The 24,472-nt window shown below is 38.5% G+C and overlaps 2 protein-coding genes across 6 annotated transcripts in view; one reads left to right on the forward strand and one right to left on the reverse strand.

Moving 5' to 3' along the window:
- The window catches only part of grik1a (glutamate receptor, ionotropic, kainate 1a), an 84,877-nt gene extending 75,415 nt beyond the window's left edge, over window positions 1-9,462 (forward strand). Inside the window, exon 16 of one of the 4 annotated variants that reach the window (XM_067433861.1) lies at window positions 4,107-9,462. In XM_067433861.1, coding sequence (XP_067289962.1) covers window positions 4,107-4,208 — 102 coding nt within the window. In that variant the 3' untranslated portion in view covers window positions 4,209-9,462. Of the gene's footprint in view, window positions 1-4,092 lie in introns of all 4 variants that reach the window. The other 3 variants (XM_067433860.1, XM_067433859.1, XM_067433862.1) reach the window with 3 other exon arrangements.
- Window positions 9,463-15,751: 6,289 nt separating this feature from the next.
- Window positions 15,752-24,110, reverse strand: bach1b (BTB and CNC homology 1, basic leucine zipper transcription factor 1 b). 2 transcript variants are annotated; one of them, XM_067433562.1, is made up of 5 exons: window positions 24,007-24,110; window positions 21,107-21,357; window positions 19,899-20,981; window positions 17,861-18,067; window positions 15,752-16,371 (listed from the first exon to the last, which is right to left on the reverse strand). In XM_067433562.1, exons 2-5 carry the CDS (start codon window positions 21,344-21,346, stop codon window positions 15,913-15,915), a joined length of 1,989 nt encoding a protein of 662 aa, XP_067289663.1. In that variant the 5' UTR covers window positions 21,347-21,357; window positions 24,007-24,110; the 3' UTR covers window positions 15,752-15,912. The 2 variants fall into 2 exon arrangements, with proteins under 2 accessions (XP_067289663.1, XP_067289664.1); XM_067433563.1 differs by lacking the exon at window positions 24,007-24,110 and adding an exon at window positions 23,265-23,755.
- Window positions 24,111-24,472: the final 362 nt, after the last annotated feature.

Genomic DNA, 24,472 nt, shown 5'->3' on the forward strand with positions numbered 1-24,472 from the left:
AAACTAGATGTTGTACGCCTCTGTTATCATGTGGTGTTTCACACATCCACACAATATTCATATAATATGACAGCTCTCCTCATACTAAACAACTTAGCCTCAAGAACTACTGCTGCTAAACAAGCATGACAAATTTAATGGAGATCGAACCATAGGTGGCGCTATAACTTAAAAAGTTTTAAAAATCATATATTTCTTATAGTAAATTGCCTGTATTTGCTGCTAATGGTCTTTTCCAACTATGATTGAGATGGTTACAGGCTTGCTAAAGAATACATACCTTTTTTTACGCATATGCTTAAAGGTCTTAAAACAATTCATCCCCTGATAATTGCTGCTTACTGCTATATAATTAAAACATCAATGCATTAATTATTATATTTTTATAATTATATTTAAAATTATCATTTTAAATATGTCTGGTTTTCATCTTTGTGAAATTGTGAGTCTTATTGCTCAGGGGCAGGTTGTTTTAGGGTAGTAAGTTTAATGTCATAATTTCGATTACAAACAGGTAAAAAAAATATTGGAAATGTTTTATCCTGTCTCAAGAATCAGTGAACTCCACTTTTTCATTTCTTTTTTATATAGACACCTGACATTGAGTACACAGTCATGAAAGACCGATATCAGTCTCTGGAATGTAATTAACTTTAGCTGGATTTAGAAGAGAAAAGACATCAAGAGAAGAGTCTTCATTAAAGACTTTAAATATTGATGCACTCAGAAAGAAAGAACAATTAAAAAGTCTAAGATTACCATGTCTGAGTCCACAGGATAACCATAATCAGCCGGGAGCTAATTCACTGCGTACACTGATGTTGCTTTATTTGCCTCCCACATCCCCAGTGGCATATAGAGCTGTGGCCTTCATGCCTTGAACATCTCATGGCAGACAAAACCAGGACGGACAGTATCACTCAGAAACAAAGAAATCTGCATTATCAACTAACAATAGAAAAAGGGCTACACAACCCTATCATGTATTGTGTGTCCTTGCAATACAAACCAGATCTTTCCTCCAAAATGGCGGTGGTTGAAGTCAATCTCGTGAGAGTTTCATTGCATGAAAGTCACCATGTAGTCCTGACCCTGTTCTCTACATCATTGTCTGTTGTTTTCCACTGTCCTTATGAATAAAGGCCCTGATATACTCAAAGCGAGATCAAAGAACGAACTGAGAAGCCATTTGGAACAAAATCAGGCCAAAACAAAGTTCATTACTGGAGTTATTTGCCAATCGAGTTTTACGGAAAATCAGCTGGTAAACACCTTCACTAATATTGGCAGTTGGCACCCTTGGTAAATATTAGCAAAGGTAACTGGGGGGGAATATTTCATCATGAAATAAAACATTTTCTCCAATGGCCACAATTATTGGCATCCTTAGAAATTCCTATGAGTAAAATATCTCGGAAGTATATTTCCATTAATATTTAAGTTGCATGAAGTTGTCCAGCCATGAATTCCTGTTTGGCCAAAAAAGCCAAATTCCCTTAGAGTAAAATATAGCTCTGATGTGCAGCAAAAGATTGTTGAGCTTCACAAAATAGAAAGTGGCTGTAAGCCTATGTTAGCCTTTATGAATAAGCTGGCGTGTTCCAAAACAATGACAAAATTTGCATTTAGGATATATAAGCATTCAAATCTTACAGTCTCTCACTTCTGTTAAAACCCTATGGTTGAAACGAATTACACATGTTAATGACGTCATCGCAGAATTCCCCTTCTCATCAAATCTTCTGTCCAATCAAAATGCTCTCTAGAATCTGAAGCCCCGCCCCCTACACTGCTGAAGCAGCAGTTGTTCAGATATTTATAATTTCTACATGGTAAAGCGCACATAGCACACTATGTATGCGATATGAAACGATTCGGTTTAAATATGCTTTCAGTTGAGGCGAATGAAGTGTTTTCACGTTAGTTTCACACTAGTTTCACGCACCACAGCAGCGCACACACACACACACACACACACCAACGGCTCTGGACTAAAGTTAGGCTACAGACACAAGAGCGCAGCCCGGATCATATCATAGTCGCCGCAGACAACGAAACATATCGGACACATTTGAATTCTGCACAGAATGCTGCATTTCAAGCGATATGGAGGAGATTATTATGATAAACAGTTAGAGGAAACTGGCTTTACCAAACAGAAAGGCTCTTGTCAAACTGTATATTAACGAAACACAATGAAATGGACGAGCTGCTAATAGCTGGACTGAAGCGGATGAAGCGGCACAATTCAGTGGGCCTTTAAGAAGATCCAATCAATTAAAGATGCTATGAGGAGGAGAGCTTGAGTGCACAAAGACTCTCTGAGGAACACAGCTGGAGAATTGAAGAGATTAGTTGAGTCTTGGGGTCAGAAAGCCTCAAAACATCAGACGTCACCTACATCACCTACATTCAAGAAAAATCCTCCTCGCTCATCCAAAAACAAACTCCAGCATATTCAGTTCACTTCAAAAGAGACCTGGTTCTGTGGTCAGATAAAAAAGAGCTTTTTGCCAGTAAACCCACCTGATGGGTTTTGTGCAAACGGGGATAAAATACCCCATGTCCACGGTTAAATATACCGCTGGATCTTTAATGTTTTGGGCCTTTTTTTGTTTTTGCTGGAGGTCCTGGACATATTGTTCAGACACATGGTATCATGGATTCTAGTAAATAACACAAATTTAAAAAAATTAAAAACTGATGCTGCTGCTAGAAATCGTATAATGGGCCGTGGATGGATCTTCTATCAGGACAATGATACAAAACAAACATCAAAATCAACAAGCAAATGTGTCACAAAATGAAGCTTCTGCCATGGCCGTCCCAGTTCCCTGACCTGAGCCCTATAGAGAATGAGTGGAGTGAACTGAAGAGAAGAAGCACCAACATAGATCTGGGAATCTGAAGGATCTGGAGAGATTCTGTGTGAAGGAATGATCTCTGATTCTCCAAACTCATCAGGCATTATAGAAGAAGACTCAGAGCCGTTATCTTGGGGAAAGGACGCTGCAATAATTGGGTGCCAACATGAGCTAGAAAAACATTTATTTTATATTGTGAGTTTCAACACCAACACATCCTTCCACTTCTGTTTGTTTCACTTCAATGAAAGGTTAGAATTTTCTGAATGAAAGATCAAAAGGATAAGCGATGCAGATTTATTTTCACGGGCGCCTTTTCTCATATTTACCAAGGGTACCAATATTAGTGGAGGGCACTGTGGATAGATGTGCACTGAGGCTTCACCTTTTTGAAGTGGAAATCTTCTCCGGTTTATTTCTTCTGTTCAGTCCATCAAGGGCAAACGTGAGTAAAAACATAAACACACCGGAGATCTGCTTAAAATAAGAAACCAAGATTGTAATTCTAATCGTAAGAGACACTGAAACTTTTTTTCATGTTTAATACCGTAAAGCTGCTAGTTTAAAAACTATCTATCTAAGTGACATACTGTAGATGGAGTAGATTGAGTGCATCATCACCCCAATGCGTCCTGGGTCGATAATTCATTGAGTAACACTAGGCAGTTTTGATTTATATGCTGTTTAATGTTGATGATCATGTTATTTTACATATGCATATGATATCCCTTGTTTCTGTTTCTTCTTCGCATGTGTTTTGATCAAGAAATTCAGTACTCTTTCAGATGTGTAATAGCACCCCCTAGCGTATAACAGTGAAAACACAGAAAGACAGAAAATTATTTCAATGGCATGGAAAGAGTTAACTGCTGGTTTCTCACTATTGTCATTTTGTGTGTGTTTATTTCATTATTGAGAGGAAAGCTTGCAGCACATAATTACTTATTTACATCTAAACGCTGCTCTTAGCGGTTTGGACATCCTCGGATGTACCGCTAAAAAGGTTTTTTAAACATATTTTTACCCCTAACTGAAGAACGGAAAATAACTTTGATGTGAGTATATCAGGGCCTGAAAAGTGTCAAATAGGCTTCACTATAAGCATCAAATCTACTTGAATAGCTGAACTGGACACTGTTAGATTGTGTGTATGGGTGTGTATGTAAGTGTGCCTGTGTGCATGTGTGTGTAGAGACTCACGCAAGCCCTCGTGTTCTTTTTTTGACAGTGTGTCTCTTTCAGTGCTATGATGGAAGACCTGGGCATATCCCTCAGGTGCCACAAGGCCTTGAGAAAGAGAGGCAGACACAGAGGAAGAGCAGGCCTGTCTGGAGTCTTATGTAACCCCAAACGCATCTCGAGGAAAGAGACAATGGCCTAGATCCACCTCGAACAGCATCGCGGGGAGCAACTCTGCTTTTGACATACCTGCCGGTGAAATGAATCTCTGAGGCTGTTCGATTTTTTCATTGAATTTTGTTTATGTGCTTTTTAGTCATGGATTTGCAAGGTTTTTTATACGAGTATTGTGTGGATTGTGTTGGTTTTGTGTTATCTGCACAGATCTTGGTAATATCTTGAGTTGAATTGAAAATGAAAGGAGTAATTTATTTTGAGATATTAACGTATAAGCACATTGCATAAAACGGTAGCATTTTCTTGCGCTGTCCTTAATAAATAAAAGTGTAAATTTTACACAAACTTGGGGAATTTTATCTTCCAACGGCCCTTTAATCAGTGACGCAGGTTCTATTAATTGCAGCGTTATATAACAACATGCCTCTAATGCATGACGGTTTCAAAGAGAATGCAAGGCATGAATGTTTCTCCATTACTTTGTTCCCATTTTGACCCTAACAATTCAAGACATTCAAGCCTCAAGGGACTGACCGAAATATTCTCCCACACAATCAAATAGAGTTCAAAGGTCAGCTTCTGCTTCAAGAGCTACCTGCTTCATGACCCAGACAAATTACTCTGTGAAGATTGAATGCCTTTTCTTCAAAAATACATCAGATGTGTCTTAATGCATACCAGAAAATGTGCTGAAAGATAAGGCACTGAGATGCATCTCCTTGATTAGATTTTGCATATATATATAGAATAGATATTGAAATATTGAATAGACATCTATTCAAACCTATGTAGATCAGGATATACATATATAGGTCAGCCATGTCTGGACCAGAAGGACAATGCCATTTCTAGCTCAGTTTTGGCCTTGGGGAAATTTAGACATGAAAGATGTTCTGTGGTGTTTGTGAGTCTGTACATGTGAGGGGAAGCTTGTGGGCTATTGGCAAACATATAGAAATTGTAGCGCTTCAGAGAGACAGAGGGCCATTCACACTTAAGAAGATAAGGACTGCTCGGAGCTATTTGGGCCTGGCAGTTGGTTTCAAAGCCCTCAGACTTCACTGAACACATGTGAGGGCCTTTCATGGAGTCCTTGCTTTAAAAGCAGGAGCTATTATCATGGAGAAGTGTAGTGTAACACAAATTAATGATACTTTTAAAAGAAATATCTGTTCATTCTTCATAACCCAGTCGCTATTTACATCATGTATCGTCTACATTGCATCGTTAACAAGGCAACAACTGACTCGTTTGTAGTACATTGCAAAGAGCTCCTTTATCGCAGCAGCATAGCAGCATACCATATCTGTTCAGGCTGGCTCGGATCGCATCGGCATGATGGAATGGAATGCTTAAAGGGTTATTTCGGCGATTTAGCATATGACTTTGTATCAGTAGAAACTCGGGAGTATATTCGAAATAATCATGCTTCCCCCCTCATATCCCCCTGAGACAAGATATTTATGTATTTTACTTCTGGAAAAAATCCTCAGATGACACAAACATCATCATTTTGCGTCATCTGAGGATTTTTTGGCCAGAGGCTAAAGACTACAGCGAGTAGAGGGAGCTATTTCCGCATGTTTTCAACCCGTCCATGGGGGATGGGATCGCACTCACAGCGCTCGGCTCCGGCAGCTGCGGGCATTCATGTAAACGGAGCGGCAGCCGGCGGACCAGAGTGTTTCAACTTCTCAATTGAATTCCTATGAAAGTTAAACTTCCAAAGTGAACTGAAAACAGGCCAGACTGAACACGCGCTGTGAGTGATGAATGTAAACTTCTGCTGCATTTGTGCCGTGACTCTCGTTCGGCTCACTCACATTATATTGAACAGACACGTTCAGTTTTTAATTGTAGTGTCTGTTCTCTAACTGAACTGATTTTATGAAAATGAACAGAACGGTAGGGGCGTTGCCGCGGTGGGTTATCCAGTAGCGGTGGCTGTGGGAGTGGCCTCGTAGAGCAGCGAAGCAAGTGCATTCTGGGAGTTGTTGTCTTTCATCCCCATGAGACAAAGTCTTTTCACAGTCTAGAAAGCACCACAATAATTTCACATTTCTTCTACATTAATGACCCAGTTTAAATACAAAGCTTAATGCTAAATCACTGAAGTAACACTTTAATAAACAGAGGACAGTTTGGTCAGATGGAAAAGCGGCTCCACCATTCTTATAATTTTATATCGTCTTAGGAAACCCAAATGTCTCACATTTTTGAATTGAAAATGAGCTATTTTCTTAAGTCCAAAATGCAAAACATTATTGGGAATGCACCCTCAAGCCATCCCAAGAGTATATGACTTTCTTCTTCAGACGAATACAATTAAAGTTATATTAAAAATGGCCATACTTCCAAGCCCAAAAAAGGGCATCCACACTGCTCTGGGGGGTTAATAAAGGCCTTTTGAAGTGGAGTGATGCATTTGCGTAAGAAAAATATCCATATTTTAAACTTTATCAACTAAAATAACTAGCTTTCGACAGACGGCCGTACGCATCGGTTTAGGTCGAAAACGGACCTATGTCCTGACGCATTGACGAACGCGGAAGCAAAGAGCAAAACAAAACACCAGTCACAAATTAGAAGTTTAAAAGGAGGATTTTTAAAGAGAAATGTTGGAGGATTTGGATATTAGAGAAGAGGAGCTTGAGTTTGTTGCCCAGCCCTATTTGTTTGAACCACGAGAGGAGCCAAAACTGGTGATACTCCTACATCGCGTCAGGGGTTACTCGACTTGCGTAGGCCGCCTGCCGGAAGCTAGTTAGTCTATAAAGTTTTAAATGAAAGTCAGATACATCTGGCTTGAGGGTGAACTATCCCTTTAAACCCCATCACTGCAAGCTCACATTCTTCTCCCTCCACTTAAAAGTTCATTCATTTGAATAAATAATACAATTGATTTTAATAACTCCACTAACTATATGTTAATGTTATGTAAATGTTTTCCTCCCCTTAGAAATCACAAGGTTATGCATCTGTGTGAAGAAAATCACCTTAACCGTGTGAATCATTTGTTTTAGATCAAGTATATGATATCAGGAAAGCGTAACAACATCTTAGTCATAGCTAAAGGTCAGATGGATGTCCCCTGATAACAGATTCGATCAGTTTTAATAAACAAACCTTGCAGATCTGATCCAAGTGCTACTAAGTGCCTCTGTGGTGATTAATAGGAGCATCACGAGTGCAGAGACTATCTGTCTGTCAGGGTATGGTGTCACTTTCACACTAATGACAGATCAGTCAAGGACAACAACGCTGCTTTTAAGCTGTATTTTCGTCTTTGTTTCTGTCATGTGAAGCCTGCTTTTGGAATCGTATAATCTGACAAACACTTTAAATTCAGGTTGAAAGCTTTAGTTTAAAAGAGAGTGGGAAACTTTTGATTCACATTCACCTGTTACTTCTCTGACAGGTCTGCTCCGACTCTGTCTGTTACACAGCTCTGTTGGACCTATGGGACGGTGCATGTCAAAGCAAACACACTGGATTTTTTTCAAGCAAAGTTGAGAGAAAGCAATGGAGAGAGAAAAAGACATCAGGTTGTTCCCCAGTGTCGTGCATAAACTCAGTATGCTTGCTGATTCAAAGCCAGACAATGGGGTGCGTTCACAAAATTAACATTTGGCCTGTGCAAATACCCACACGTGTTGTCCACTTGACCACTTTTTCCATGACATATTTCCTGTATTTGGCCCAAGTGTGCGTATACCTTTTGATTACCCAATGGGACACACTTACAACATAGTGATGAAGGCATCAAGGCACGTCCGAATCCAATGTTAGCTTCACTTCCTTTCTGGTAGATCTTGTTTGAAGGCTATCCATAGATGTATCCTTCGCTGCCTTTGATATTCCACAATCCTGTAAATCCTGAGCTAATAAACAAATATGCCGTCTGATTTGCGTTTGGCGGTTAGTTTGTTTGTAAATGTACGTTTCTGTCAGGACCACTATCGTCAAAGATGATTGATTGACTATAAGCATACAGTTTGGATTGGCGGTATGGTTCTGTTCTGGGCAAGGACTCCCTGTGCGTCCGTGCAGCCTAGCATGGATAAGAGCAGGGAGAGCATTGATAACCCCCTTAGGGTAAACAGAACAGAACCAACATGATGTATTGTAGATGTCATTAATGTCAATATTAAATGTACAAAATAATTTGGGAATTTTGTCTGATTCAAGGGGACTGTACGAGAGGAGGAGCTGGGGATGTAGGAGGGTAAATGAGCTCTGGAGAACGCGATAGGCTGCTGATAGTAAGGAGCTTATATGTGTATGCTGTGAAAGATGTCGTATTCCTGTAGGTAGACGTGATCAGCTGATGCGAGCTTGACTAACGCGACCTGCCAGAACTGATTTTAAACCAACTTTTTCTATTTATAGTAAGAAATTAGGCTACTATTATAGTATTTTATAGTATTATAATATCACTAAAGTGCTCTCTATTTTGTTGTAGACCAGTTAAACTGTTGCGCTGCCTCAGAAGTCTGTCTGAAAAAAGTTGTGAGGTAACTTTGAGGTTTGTTTTTGGTTAGCCAGTATAGTTTTCTTTACAGAAATAGAATGTTCGTTTTTGGATTGTAGAATATTATTCTAATGTTATTCTAATGTTCCCAGAATATTCTTTTTCAAGGTTTGTTTTTGGTTAGCCAGGGAGGTTTTCTTTATGGAAATTGAATGTTAGTTTTTGGTTCGTAGAACGTTATCCTAATATTTAATTTAATGTAATGTTCCCTTAATGTTATTCTAACATTCCCTTACGTTATAGTGTTCCCAGAACAGTCTTTTTTAAGGTTTGTTTTTTGTTAGCCAGGAACGTTTTCTTAACGAAAATAGAATGTTAGAATGTTCTAACCTCTTTACTCCGATATCATTACCTCGCTGTATGTCAGTAATCATCCAGCACCTGCAACCCAGTATTGGTATGGAAGATGGATGTATGGACGCATAGCCTAATCAGTATTATACCAACTGTATCTTGTTTTTATTTATTAATTCATAAAAAGAAACCGAGCACATCAACCATCATATGAAAAATTAAATCAGATTAAATTTGTCCATTAATATGTAAGATTTATGCTACTATGTTTCCCAGGGTACCCAGATTTGACATTTTTCATAGCACCAAATAACAATGACTTTAATACAAAGGTTTTTAAAATATGAAATGTATTTTCTTAATATGACAATTTGATATGACATTAAAAATGAATAAATAATTATTTGATTGAAGTAGGATATCGGTACATTTATTTCTGACCACTTATTAAGTGTAAAGTTGAGCGGGACATGCTTCCTTCGGTCCGCATCAAGATTGATATGTTCTGTAGTTATTTTTAGGATATTTAAAATAACTGCCCTGCAATGTTCATTATTTTGTGGTTGAAAAATAACCTAAAATGAACATTTGCTTCTCAAAAAAATTACCAAACGGGAACCAAATACTACCATTATAGGGGAATGTTCTGTGTTTGTTCGGAAGCCGACAAGTAACCTTCCTAAGCTTTCGGACGCAGCCTTAGTGTGCTTGAAGTGGCCTGTAAATGCTTAACTGACTCATTCTTTCATTCAGTGTGCATGTGAACTATTTAAATTGATGCATAATTTCAAGCTAGATTTTATAAAACCTGCGTTATACATTGGTTAACAAATAACTGCATGAAGATGTCAGATGAAAAGAAAAGTTGTTTCAGAGAGTAACTTACATTTTTATGTATTATGATTATGAAAGCATTTTCAATAACATGCAGTGATGAATCATATACAAGACCATATAACCTCAATTTTATGTTGAATTTATCCGGACTATAAATTCTTAAAACGTTATAAAATGACTTCTACTACTAATTACCAGCATAAACCAACTGAGACCAACATAAAAAAAGTAATCTAGAATGGTATTTTCAGCTGGGTACCTCAATGACAGATGATTCAGACATTCATTTTCATTGAAGAACCAATGTTAAAGGTATGCACCTGCTGTCTGACATTACGCCAGATGCATGCAGTATGCTGTTGGGTTTTAACTCTGCATGAGATGTCCATTCAAGCTTTTATAATATAATGTCCCTGTTACCCAGAACTCAGGACGCCACACACACCCTAAACCATTTGGCTGTGATAAAGCCTTCCTGTCTGTGGGTGTGAAAAAGGCTTTGAATGAGGGCTGCAGGTGCAGTTTCTCTAACGCTCTCAGGAGAACCCTCAAACGCGCATTAAGCCATGGGAGATGACGTGCAAAAGTCCAAGTCCTCCATTAGAGCTAATGACTGTCCTCTTATGCCACATAAAAATCACCTTTTGTGTGAGAGGGAAGCTTGTAGTTGATTATACAGTAGTGTTAATCGTTATATCTTTGTATTATGGAACATTAACCATAGATTCATGCTGTGTAGTTGAGGGGCAGTTAGATAAAAAAAAGTTAAGGGTTAGTTCACCCAAAAATGAAATTGATGTCATTAATGACTCACCCTAATGTCGTTCCACACCCGTAAGACCTCCGTTCATCTTCGGAACACAGTTTAAGATATTTTATATTTAGTCTGAGAGAGTATGCAAGTGTATGCACACTATACTGTCCATGTCCAGAAAGGGAATAAAAACATCATCAAAGTAGTCCATATGTGACATCAGTTAGTTAGTTAGAATCTCTTGAAGCATCGAAAATACATTTTGGTCCAAAAATAACAAAAACTACAACTTTATTCAGCATTGTCTTCTCTTCTGTGTTTGTTTTCAATCCTCAAATAAAGATTCAAATGGTCCCGAATCAATACGCTGATGACTGTTTGAATATTTATTTGAGGATTGAAAACAAACACAGAAGAGAAGACAATGCTGAATAAAGTAGTAGTTTTTGTTATTTTTGGACCAAAATGTATTTTCGATGCTTCAAGAGATTCTAATTAACTAACTGATGTCACATATGGACTACTTTAATGTTTTTTATCCCTTTCTGGACATGGACAGTAGGCTATAGTGTGCATAAAATTTGCTGTCGGACTAAATATAACATATATCTTAAACTGTGTTCCGAAGATGAGGGGGGGTCTTACGGGTGTAGACATTATGTGAGTCATCATTAATGACGTCAATTTCATTTTTGGGTGAACTAACCCCTTTAATGTCTTTCTTGTAGGCCTAATCATCAGGTGAATTGAATCGGAAATGTGACCTATTTGCTTTTGAAGGCTATTCACCAAATGTTTTATGTTTTGTCTTTGTTATCATATTATGCGTTCTAAATCTCGATCGGAATAAAGAATTGGAAAATTACAGTTCCAATAATGCAGTTCCATTTTAACTAAATGCAATCCAATAATTGGCCTGAACACTATAGCCTACACAATAATGTGGAAATATATTTAATTCATTAATATGTATAAAATACTACTGACACAATGTGTTCCTTTGCGTGTGGATTGCGTGATGTCGATGTGATCAGGAAAACACACCATATGACAGTGTCATTCACAAACAATCAGAGCCGCCTGTGGACACGACGGGAAATCTCACAAAATCTCTCACACGTCAAACATGGCGGACGACCGGCAAGAAGAAATGCAGTTTATAGTTTAGGGACTGCTTTTTACAGAAAATTTGTGAGGGGAAAAAAGAAAAACAAGTTTAGGTCAAGTTATGGAGACAGGTGAGTCTTCCGTCAGATCGCTTTCTATTTTGTTTTGTTTCATGTCATAATCTCCAGTGAGTAACGTTAGACTACGCGCTTTTGTCCTCGAGGTTCAACATTCACCATGTTTAATATTTGCGATTCGAGTAGGGGTGGTCGATTGTAAAAACAGGGTCAGAAAATAAGACAAGATGTCATTAATCGTTTATTTTACCCCCGACATCAATCCTTACACTTTTAGTGGTTACTTTAGGATATGTGACAAAGTTTCTGAGACATCACGTAAGTGCCCACTGCCCAAAGCTCCGCAGTGGGCACATGAGGCACATCAGAACTGGACCATAGGGCTGGTCTGATGAATCACGTTTTCTTTTACATAGCACTAGGATGCACTATGGAAAGAAGGCAAGCCGGCACAAGCATGCTTTGGGCAATGTTCTGCTGGGAAACCTTGGGTCCTGCCATCCATGTGGATGTTACTGTTACACGTACCACCTACCTAAGCATTGTTGCAGACCATGTAGGCCTACACCCTTTAATAGAAATGGTATTCCCTGGTGGCTGTGGCTTCTTTTCAGCAGGATAATGCGCCCTGCCACAAAGCAAAAATGGTTCAGGAATGGTTTGAGAAGCATGAGTTTGAGGTGTTGATTGGTCTCCAACTTCCCCAGATCTCAATCCAACCGAGCATCTGTGGGATGTGCTGAACAAACAAGTCCGATCCCTGTAGGCTCCACATCGCAACTTACAGGACTTAAAGGATCTGCTGCTAACATCTTGGTGCCAGACACCACAACACACCTTCAGGGGTCTAGTGGAGTCCATGCCTCGACGGGTCAGTGTTTTTGCAGCAAAAGTGGGACCAACTCAATATTAGGAAGGTGGTCATTTTAATATTAAGTTTTAGATTTAGCTTATTACTTTTGATTAAATTTTGCAGAAACAGACCTTATAAAGACGCCCAGCCTGTGAGGTCAGAAGTCGTTTATGGGGTGCTGTTATAACCTTTTTAGATATTCAGCATTCCCTATTTCCTCAGTCTTGAACAAGGTGTTTCAGAAGATCAAAATCAGGTTCCTATAACCACAACCGCAAAAAAACTGTTCTGCCCAAAAACATGGAAATTAAGTGTTTTAAAAACACAACAAAGTATAAGTGACTAATATACCGAGTGAATATCATTGTGTATCTGCACTTGTGTATAGTGCATCACTGATTAAGAGCTTTTATTCCAATCCACACAGATGGCATAATATTACCATGCTGCTGAATGTGATGATGTTTACTGCCAGCTTAAGGTTTTTTTTTCCTTTTTAGTATTTTGATTAATTCTGGGATTCAGTTTAGACTGCCGTAATACCGTTTTCCATGTCCCTAATCTGCTAACCTCATAACTCTTAATCAAAACCAAGCCGTTTTTTTGTCTTCTATATTGTAAGCTTGAATGAATGAGGTCACAGATTTACGTGCATGTGACGTACTTCTTTTCACCGCTGATCTTACCTGAAACTCCTCTCAGCGAGAGACTCCCCGTGGCACGCTAAAATAAAACCTTGGCACCTGGATGTAAAGGAAAGCCACATCCAGCGATCATCCACCAAATCGATTTGTTTCAAAGAAGGATGCGTCTGTGTCCTTCTCTGTAGACCTCTTCTTTCTTTGATGTCGTATCATAAGCTTCATGGACACAACCCTGCTGCAAAGCGTCTGTTGGTTTTTTGAAACAGACCAACAGCATGACATTTTGCCCATCACGGTGTATCACGCCTCACCTGCATCAGGCTACTTCTTCTTCCGAAGGTTACAAAGGGAGATTTCTTTCCATACATTGACTGTTCCCTATCGACTTTCCCTAAAAACAGCCTTGACATTCATCTTCTTTTGTGTTCCACAGCATAAACAAAGTCTGTTTGGGTTATTTTTATGTAGCCTATTTTTATTTTTTTACTGTCCCTTTAAGAAAGAGAAGATTTAAATCCATGTGTTTTATGGCCTCAGAGGGATTTGTGTTTTTGTGTTGAATACATTTCCAAATCACACATCCGGTATCAGAGCACATATTTCAGTCAGTTTTTCTTCTTTGATTATTAGGATATCATGTTTTAACCAATTATTAAGCTTTTCTTACTATACTGCAGTTATTAATATGCTGTTTATTGCACTTTTTTTTTTTGAGATACCACATTTTTTTTATGATGGTCCATTGTCTTATGAAGATCAATTATATCCGATAGCTGTCTGGGTGCAGAAACTGATGATTATGCCTGATTAACCCAAGGGAACAGAACACACACTCATGAACATACTGTTCTGTGGCTGACAGTCAATGTGAATATCCATCAAAGTGATTGAAATGATGAAAAATGCCTCACAGCCTGTCATTATCCCGCGCCCATTCTCAGTTCTGCGAGAACACAGATTGTTATATGAAATTATTTCACAAATTTATCTTCAAGCTGTCCTTGTTTAGACTAGAGCGTGTTTACATATTACAAACGCGTCTACTGGTGCTGTAATTATGATAGTTTATCAAGCATGAACGGATGCAAATATGAAACTTTGTCTGGGTGAATGCTGCCATCTGTGGGTAGAAATATATAAAAGCAAATAATGAAAAGGTCTAAATATTGACATGACTGCATGGTTGACTAAATGTTTTTTGTTAGTTTTTTATTTTATTTATTTAATTATTTACAATTGTAGGATTTAAAAAGTGTTATTTTTAGTACTTAGAAACTATTATAGTATTTAAGAAACTATTATAGTATTTATTAATATTTTTAATTAGTTAATTTTGAGTTAAAATTATTTTAAAATAGTTACTTTGTGCTGTTCTTGTTTTTTTTAGAAATATTTATATTTTACTTAAATGTTTTTATTAGTAATTTTAGTATTTGAATTTTAATTCAGTATTTTCAACATTTCTTATTTTTATTTATTTTACATTGTTTAATCTTATATATATATATATATATATATATATATATATATATATATATATATATATTAATTTCAGCTATATTTCAAGTAATACAAATATTTTGAATATTTGTTATAATAGTTTTAGTTCACTAACAACAATGGATTGGATTATTTATGTTGTTATTTTTATTTTCATTTTTTCATTTTGGGAAATCCTTGTCCTGCTATGTGTTCAATTAAGAAGAAAAAAGATAGAAAAATAAACTAATTAGAAGGAAAACAATCTATTTCAAATATACACATTTTCATAATTTATTAACCTTTCAGTATCTTAAAAGATAATAATTTGGTCCCAAGCAAGATGTTAAAGCACAATAATCAAAATATAATCACATTAAATTTACAAAGAAAAATAATCAGGCATTTTATTTAAGGCAACATATACAGTGCAACCGTTTTTGTTTAGTTTTTTTTTTTTTTTTTTTTTTTTTTTTTTGCTTATAAATGACCGTTTGATTTCAATTATATAAAATCAGAATTAGTGAAATTACAGTATGCAGTTTTGAACACCTGAGAGTTTGATCCCAGATTCACTTGTCTCGTTTCTAAAGCTTCAAGACTTTAAATGAGCGGCACAGTTTCAGCAAAAACAGACTACAGTACATTATAGTCCAATAGCACAATGTCCCCTGAGAACAAGAAAAGGTTTTATTGAGCCTTGATGAGGTTTGTTGTGTTGTGAGTCCAAAAATGATCCTGGCTGCTTGATTCTATGAGGATGGTCAGGGACATGTGTGACAACTTTATGATCATTTTAGGTAAAGTAATACTTCACTGAACACTAACAATACAAACTGAATGATAATGCTTAAGGGTTTGAGTAAAAAAACAAATTATATATATATATATATATATATATATATATATATATATATATATATATATATATATATATATATATATATATACACTCACACACACACACACATACAAGACGACTTATGACCTACAATCAGACAAGGACAGTAGTGATGTCAAGTTTGTTAAATGCATCTTCAGGGAGTCATTTTAAGATGTAAAAAATCCTTCAGCGATTTTCTTTGGTCCTTCCTTCAACCAACACATCTAATTTAGCTATTTATTTGTTTCATGCTTGCTGCTGAGAAGATCTGTTCTGAGTTTCACCATTGATCTACACTCCCTTTTCTCAAAAGCAGAGGCGTCAGGTGGACAGGTATGTGACTGGGCTTCTACAACCCCAAGAGGTAAAATGTTCTGTGAGTTTGATTGTGCAATGGCGTTTTCCATTGAGGAATGAACCGGGGGTTGGGCTCCTGAGCAACAGTTGTGCGTGGAAAGGTCTGAAGCCTGGGGCCCGTGTGTCTCGGGGTTTTGAGAGTCTGGGGAGGGGCACAGGAAAGCAGACAGTGGGCAGACCGGAGAGGAATATTTGGCCAGCACCTGTAGCTGCTCAGGTTTGAGGGCGGCTTCGGCACAGACCCTCTCATACAGGCCTGAGTAACTCTGCCAGGCCTTCAACTTCATCTGATTCAGCTTTGTCCTTTCCGCTGCCAGCTTCTCTCGCTCGCTCCTCTGCAGAGAACAAAAAAAGTATTTAAGCATTTAAACTGCATATACATTTTTTACATGAGCAAACTTGTAAACTTAAAGGGTTAGTTCACCCAAAAATTAAATATTATTACTGACCCTAATGTCGTTCTCGGACTAAAAATAAAATATCTTAAACTGTGTTCTGAAGATGAACGGAGGTCTTATGGGTGTGGAACGACATTAGGGTGAGTCATTAATGACATCTTTCATTTTTGAGTGAACTAACCCTTTAATGCATATTTGTCATATATAAATGATACAGGTAAGATTTCTTCACTCAGAAAGCAACATTCAGGGAGTTCAAATGTATGAAATTGGAAATTGGATTTATTGATATTGATATATATATTGATAAATGTATATTGCATCTGAAAAGTAACACACAACACTTTCCACATTTTGTTGTTTCCACAAAATTTATTTTCCGCAAAGTTCTACAAACAATACCCTATTGTTGACAACATTTGCAGCATTGAAGGTCCCAATGAGCACAGTGGCCTCCATCATCCGTAAATGGAAAAAGTTAGGAACCACCAGGACACTTCCTAGAGCTGGCCGCCCAGCCAAACTGAGCAATTGGGGGAGAAGTCCCTCAGTCTGGGAGGTGACCAAGAACACATTGGTGTTCATCGAACAGTGACCATCAGAGCTCCAGCGTTTCTCTATGGAGAGAGGAGAAACTTCCAGAAGAACAACCTTCTCTGCAGCACTCCACCAATCAGGCCTGTATGACCACTCCACAGTAAAAGGCACATGACAGCCCACTTGGAGTTTGCCAAAAGGTACCTGAAGGACTCTCAGACCATGAGAAGCAAAATTCTCTGGTCCTGAAGAGCAAGCGTCATGTCTGGAGGACACCAGGCACCGCTCATCACCTGGCCAATACCATCCCTACAATGATAGTGGTGGCAGCATCATGCTGTGGGGATGTTTTTCAATGGCAGGAACTAGGAGTCTTAGTCAGGATTGAGAGAAAGATGAATGCACCAATGTACAGAGATATCCTTGATAAAAATGTGCTCCAGAGCTCTCTGGACCTCAGACTGGGGCGAAGGTTAATTTTCCAGCAGGACAACGACCCTTAGCACACCGCCAAGATAACAAAATAATGGCTACAGGACAACTCTGTGAATGTACTTGAGTGGTCCAGCCAGAGCCCACACTTGAACCCGATTGAAAATCTCTGGAGAGATCTGAAAATGGCTATTCGCCATTATTCACAGACACTCCCTGTCTGTTTTCGGATGCACTGTACCTGCTTATTGTAATAACAATATCAATAAAATCTCAAAATTTCTTCTTTAATTTTGGGGTGAAATGTGATCAAATTTTTACAAATTCACTGAAACAGCTGTAGATCAAAACGTTGATCCTAAATGAGGTATTTGAAATGGTGGAAGGCTTGTGAACAGTTGTGACCTTTGAGCCTTTAGGGATTACCTCAGACTAAAAGCATCTTTCAAGTACTCACCAGTTTCTCGATTTCACACTCCAGGTTGTGTATGCAGTCAAGTTTCCGCTTGCGGCAGCGACGGGCTGCAATACGGTTTTTGCTCCGTCTGCGGATATCATGCACAACATCAAGCTGCTCCCGTGTCAAGCACTGCTGCTTCAGCATCTGCTGGAAGTCGTTCCTGCTCAGAGACACGATCTGTTCCACAGAGAGCGGCAGCGCCATCTGCCGTGAAAGAACAAAAATGCTTCACTACTGTAGTCAACATGTCTATTATCATCTAAACAAATGTCAGCTTCTTTCTGCTTAGTCATGGCAGCAGGTCTGTTTATATTTTAAACACTAAAGTGCCCTCCACTAATATTGGTACCCTTGTTAAATATGAGCAAATATGGCTGTGAAATTAAATCTGCATTGGTTATCTTTCATAAAAATCACAAAATTCTAACCTTTCATTGAAGTATTCACTTGTTTTTCTTCAATGCATGTTGTCCACAATTATTAGCACCCCTAGAGATTCTTACAAAAAAAAAGTAAGTATATTCCCAATCATATTTGTCACATCAGGGTGATTAGGAGCGTGAAATTGTCTAGCCATGACTTCCTCTTCTGCAGGAATATAAATATGAGGAAACGCAAATTCCCTTAATCATTAATCACAATGAGTAAAACTAAATAATATATTTCTGATGTGCAGCAAAAGATTGTTGAGCTTCACAAAATAGAAAGTGGCTGTAAAGAAAAGAAAAAAGCTAAAGCATTGAAAATCTCCATTTCCACCATCAGGGCAATAATTATTAAGTTCCAATCAACTAAAGATGTTATGAATCTGCCTGGAAGAGGACATGCGTCTATATCAGCCTAATGCACGGTGAGGAGGAGAGCTTCAGTGGACAAAGACTCTCAGAGGATCACAGCTGGAGAATTGCAGATTTGTCAAGTCTTTGGGTCAGAAAGCCTCAATAAATATCAAATAGAACACATATCACCACAAGTTGTTTGAGAGGGATTCAAGGAAAATCCTCTTTGCTCATCCAAAAACAAACTCCAGCATATTCAGTTCTCAGACACGACTGGAACTTCAAACTGGTTCTGTGGTCTGATGAAAACCCACCAGATGGGTTTGGTGCAAACAGGGATAAAAAGTACCCAATGTCCACATTTAAATCTTTGCTGGATCTTTAATGCTGTGTATGCCTATTAAAAATGCCTATTTTTTGCAGGACTTCTTGTTCAGTATCATGGATATCATGGATTCCAGCAAATACCAACAGATTAAAAAAAAACATCAAAACCTGACGCTTCTACTAGAAATCTTATAATGGGCCGTGTTTGGATCGTCCATCAGGACAATGATCCAAAACAAACATCAAAATCAACACACAAATGTGTCACAAAATGAAGCTTCTGCCATGGCCGTCCCAGTTCCCTGACCTGAGCCCTATAGAGAATGAGTGGAGTGAACTGAAGAGAAGAAGCACCAACATAGATCTGGGAATCTGAAGGATCTCGAGAGATTCTGTATGAAGGAATGATCTCCGATTCTCTAAACTTGTCAGGCATTATAGAAGAAAACTCAGACCTGTTATCTTGGGGAAAGGACACTGCAATAATTGGGTGACAATGTGAACAAGAGAAAAACATTTTTTTCATAATGAGATCCCCACCCTACATTTTCGATTATTTTACTTCAATGAAAGGTTTGAATTTTGTGATTTTTAATGAAACTTCAAAAGGATAAACAACACAGATTTATTTTCACATATTTACCAGGGGTGCGATGTTAGTGGAGGGCACTGTATAATGTCAGATTTGCTCAATGTTCAGAGTATAAAAGATTAATGGGTTAATGCTTCCATTCAGGACATCTGTGGACTTTTGACCTCACTGCAAGTCTGACTAGTCATTATCTGGTGGACTGGTGCAGAGCAATAGTGCAAAATCCAATAAACATTAACACATAGAAAAACAGCAACCCACACTAAAGAAATGTGTAGCCTAACAATTATAACACAAAGTGATAAGTGAAGAACCACTAATAAATACAACCGCTCACCTCACACACTCGTTCGCTGCTGTAAGACTCACTGTCCCCCTCTGTGTCAAAACTATCAGAGTCCTCCCCTGACTGGTTGGAGGGTAAGTACGGGCTGCTCTGTGACGTGGATCCCCCCTCTCCATCGTGTAGTTGAGCACCAACTGCGCCAAAGTTCTGCATAAATGGGCACTCTAATGTTCTGGGATCAAGATACCAGCTTTTCAGACAGTTTGATTGATTCGTCGCCAAGCTCAGCCCAGAGGAAGACGCCTGACAAGAAACCGGCCAGAACGTAAGCTGCTTGGCCACCTCTATTTCCTCTGTGCTCCTCTGTTCAATGCTTTGGTCATCTCTGAGCTCCATGTATGCGCTCTCAGCATCATCTATTCCTGAGCGAGGTGACATTCCCTGTTTAGCCAAGTCTCCCGAGTCACAAATGGAATGTGCCGACTCATTACAGGTTGGAAATGATGGCTGGCCAGGATTCAAAGAACAACATTCAGGCAGTAGAGAATCTTCATCCTCGATGGAAGGTTTTGTATTGCACGAAAATATTTCCTTGCAGTCTTCATTGCTTGAGCAAGGAAGGCAGTTTAAAGGACAGTCGTCATCTGTCTTGTCAAGGGACATGGGTGTTGAGTCGAGGACATCCAGACAGGATCGCTCCTTCCCGCAAGCTATTTGAAACTTCCTGTACTTCGGGCACAGGAGGGAGTAATCTGTGTCTTTCCCACTGTAACAACTTTTTGCGACATCCTCAATGGCCACCGACGGAGGGCAAGATGGATTTTTGGCTTTAGGCTGAAGCTGCGAGGGTTGAAGTAATTTATCTTCATCAGTGTCATCATCCTTGTTAATCGAGTTCAATTCAGCCCCCCGTGATTTGCAGCATTTGGTTTTACAGCACTTCTTCTGGACTTTTGATATGCTTCTGCTGCTGTCAAAGAACTTGGGGAGAAGGAAGTCAAAGCAGGCTTTGTCCAAGTTCTTGAATCCAAGAACAGAAGCACAGTTCCGGATTTCCAGCACGTTCTCTTTGGTAAAGATGAGTTTTGAGGTGTAGGCAAAATCCAGCAAGGGTTCAAACCCCTCTGATGTAACCTATAAAAAGAACAGTATAGATTTGAAATCAAATCCATGAAAATCTGACTTTTCTTTGCATCTGGGCCAAAGATATCTCACGAACTTCCTCCTTAATCGACTCAGACCTTTATTTATGTTGTTACCTCATCAGGAAGGTTGATGACAAGTCCTTCAGGTGTATGAGTGGACACACGAGTGCTGAAGTAATCACTGCAGGACGCCAGAACTGACCGGTGGGCCCGGAAACTCTGGGTCTCTGCCACAACAGTCACATCACACAGAAGATCTTTCTTCCTCTGCTCATTCAGACATTGCAGAACGTAGGAACTGTGCACAGATGACTGGAAGGTGAACTTGAACGACTTTGAGCTTTCCAATGACATCCTGAGTTAATCTGTATGGTAAAAACATAAAGAATAGATTTGCATGTGTTCAATTCAAGGAAATTGTCAAATGTATACTAAAGTGATTTAAAACATGACAAATAGACAGAGATGATCTGTCTGTGGAGCTCATTCATTGGGCATATAAAGCAGACATCACAGTTCCTAACCAGTTTGACAAATGCATTTTAATTTCCTATTACTGGATAAAGATTTTTCAAAATAATTTTCCGGATGTTGAATGCAGTTTTTTAACCAATTAAATATTTTAGCGCAGAGCATAAATTGATATTCACTATTAGAGATTTAACATAATGACACCAGAGTTGCACTTGCGTGCATCTAGTAAACACAGAAACTGGCGAACGGCGGACTTTCGAATCAGCTTTGACCGCGACTCTGGAAGACTTGGAATTAAGCTTTTCTCTGAGAAAAGAACGGCACTGAAGTCATTCTTAAGAAGGGAAGATGTGTTCTGAGTTTTGCAGACCGGATACGGCAAATGTTTAATCTATCAACGAGCTCTGCTTCACCTTCATTGCTCTGGTTGGTTGTAGCACTGGTAGCTCTATCCTATCGCGTGCAGAGGGAGTTTGAAAGACAACCGTTTCTCCCGCCCCTCAGATTGAGTCCTGTCAATGGTGAGTTTTCCAGACCAAACATCTTGATGTGGATCTTGTCAGACTACTTTTTAGCGACTTTGGTTTGAGAAGTATTTAAAAGCACATTATGTAGTTTTTCGCTGCTAGAGGTCGCCGATCAAAACAAAGGTGTAGCTTGATGACACCCAGATTGAGCACAGAATCTTGGTAGTTGTCGTCTTCACCTCACTGCCGGTGGAAAAGAATCGGGACGGGACTCGGGCAGAAATCAAGTTCATTGATGAAATTATTGTACTATGAAGCTGAGCGGGACCGACTGCTGTGGTGTCTGAATGAGGCCGCTGGAACGAATGCTAATGAGAGACTAGCGTCACACAGAGCAGTAAAGCTATTATGCCGCAAACAACCGCTTCCGCTTCTTCCGTCAAGCGTATGCAGGGTAATGCAGCGATGTTTTAGCATATTAGATACATTTGAGTGTGTTGAAAACAATGCTACTCTGCGCGTTCGCTTCGCAGCTGCTATGAGTCACTTGATGCACACTACAGTAAGATAGATCCATATTAGAGCTAGAGGGCTTGTGTTGCGAAATGGCATGCAATTCATTAAAAAAAATGTTGTATGACATTTTGTGCATTTAAAGTGTTATAAGCCATTATCCAAAACAGCTATAATTTGAATCACAAAATTAAAAAAAAACTTTAATTAAAGACAAGAAAAATACAAAGGTAAACCCTTTTAAGCATTATGAATGGCAATAAAATAAAAATAATAGATAAATATAAAACTGTTAGTCTAAACGTGATTTATATGTACAATTAGTATATTGTATACTTATTGCAAAATATGCATTTATACACAAATATTAAGTAGTTTGAGAATATAGAGAGTTGGTGGGCACTAAAAAGTTTTTTTTTGTGCAGAATCATGGTAATGTAGTTTTCCAACTAGAATCCAAAGTTAAACACAATTATTTCAAAATAAGTGTCGGTTTCAACATAAGCATATGTCATTGGTTAACAACCTCGTAGATCACCGTAGGTCCAAGTAATCTATAAGTTAACGTTATAAGTTAAAAAAATATAACGAAAGGGGTTTACTTCTGGAACAGCCAAATTTGGCTTCGTATGTTTTTCCTGAAGGAGAAATAATATATAGGCCTACTGATTAACTGGCTGAATCACAGTGTAGCCTACAGAACAACAGAGCTCATGGTGTACTTGTAAAAATGTATGAGGAAAAAAAGTAAGAAAAATAGCTCACACTCGCTCTCAGCTCTTTCATAAGAAATACTTTTTGAAACACTTAATACGTACGTGTCCTTGCACTGGAACTCCTTATCTCAACGGTGTACTAATCATATTTTGACCTAGTCGAGTCATGAGTGTGTGTGTGTGTGTGTGTGTGTGCGTGTGTCTGTGGGTGGCGCAAGAGTGTGCGCGCTCTCTGCTGACTCATAGGGTTTTGCTGATAAAGGATGAGCAAGCATTTTCCCCGTCTGTCTCTTTTCACTAAACTCCCCGACTTTATAAAGAATTTAGGGAACAGTTGCCTCATACAGTTCCGCTGAAGTATTTATGTTGTTAAACGTTAACTTTTTAACTCATTTTACTAATACGTGTCGAGTAAAAACAACAGACGCGCCTTTTATGTAATTAACCCCTTTAACTTTACATTACGGTTGTGCAAAAAAACCCATTGACCTGCCTATACAGACAGCATTAATGTCTCTCAGGAGTGTTCGAATTAAACCATCGAAGCGCGGATATGATGCCTAAAAATGCTGCCTAGGTAGGGAGCTCATTTTGTTTTGAGACAGCTTACGTCCGACGTAAAAAATGACATCTGTAGCCTATAGAAGATATCGCTTCCACGATCGTGATCATTAAACAACTTACACAGTATGGCGAGAAACAGAACAAGAGCTGAACTAAACTCATTCATAAGCATTAACATTTAAATAAGACATTTGAAACTTTATCTATGAAGTTAAATTTCAATGTATTTCTGGTCTCTCTCGACATACTAATAAAACCACTAGCCTTCGTATATACTCACCTGTCATATCACCGGAGAGTGAGAGTAAAAGTTGGGTTTGACACTACATACTACTAACTCTGTTTGCTTTAGCGATCACTTGTAACTATGAAAACAAGGAGGCGCTTGTGTTTCACTCTGGTGTCATGTGACCTCTGCCCAAAATTGTTTTTGTCCCGCCTTCTCAAACACAGCCTCACTTTCATTGGCTCTCTGTCCTGTCACTCATTGACTTCCTTAATTTTCGCCAGACCTTGGTTTTTTTCACCACCCACGCCACGGACCGACATAGCCTACACCTACATAATTTAACCGCCTCAGTCTCGAGTTGGGAAACTTTATAAACAAACAATCTTTGTAAAAAAAAAAAAAAAAAAAAAATTGAAAACGGTATCTTAAACAGCAAATAAACGGCTCTTAAATGGAACATGCTACTTATGTAATATTTAATGTTAATATTTAATTTGGTCTACAACCACATTAAATC

This window comes from Pseudorasbora parva, chromosome 23 (assembly GCF_024679245.1).
Source record: "Pseudorasbora parva isolate DD20220531a chromosome 23, ASM2467924v1, whole genome shotgun sequence".
In the NCBI taxonomy this organism is placed as follows: Eukaryota; Metazoa; Chordata; class Actinopteri; order Cypriniformes; family Gobionidae; genus Pseudorasbora; species Pseudorasbora parva.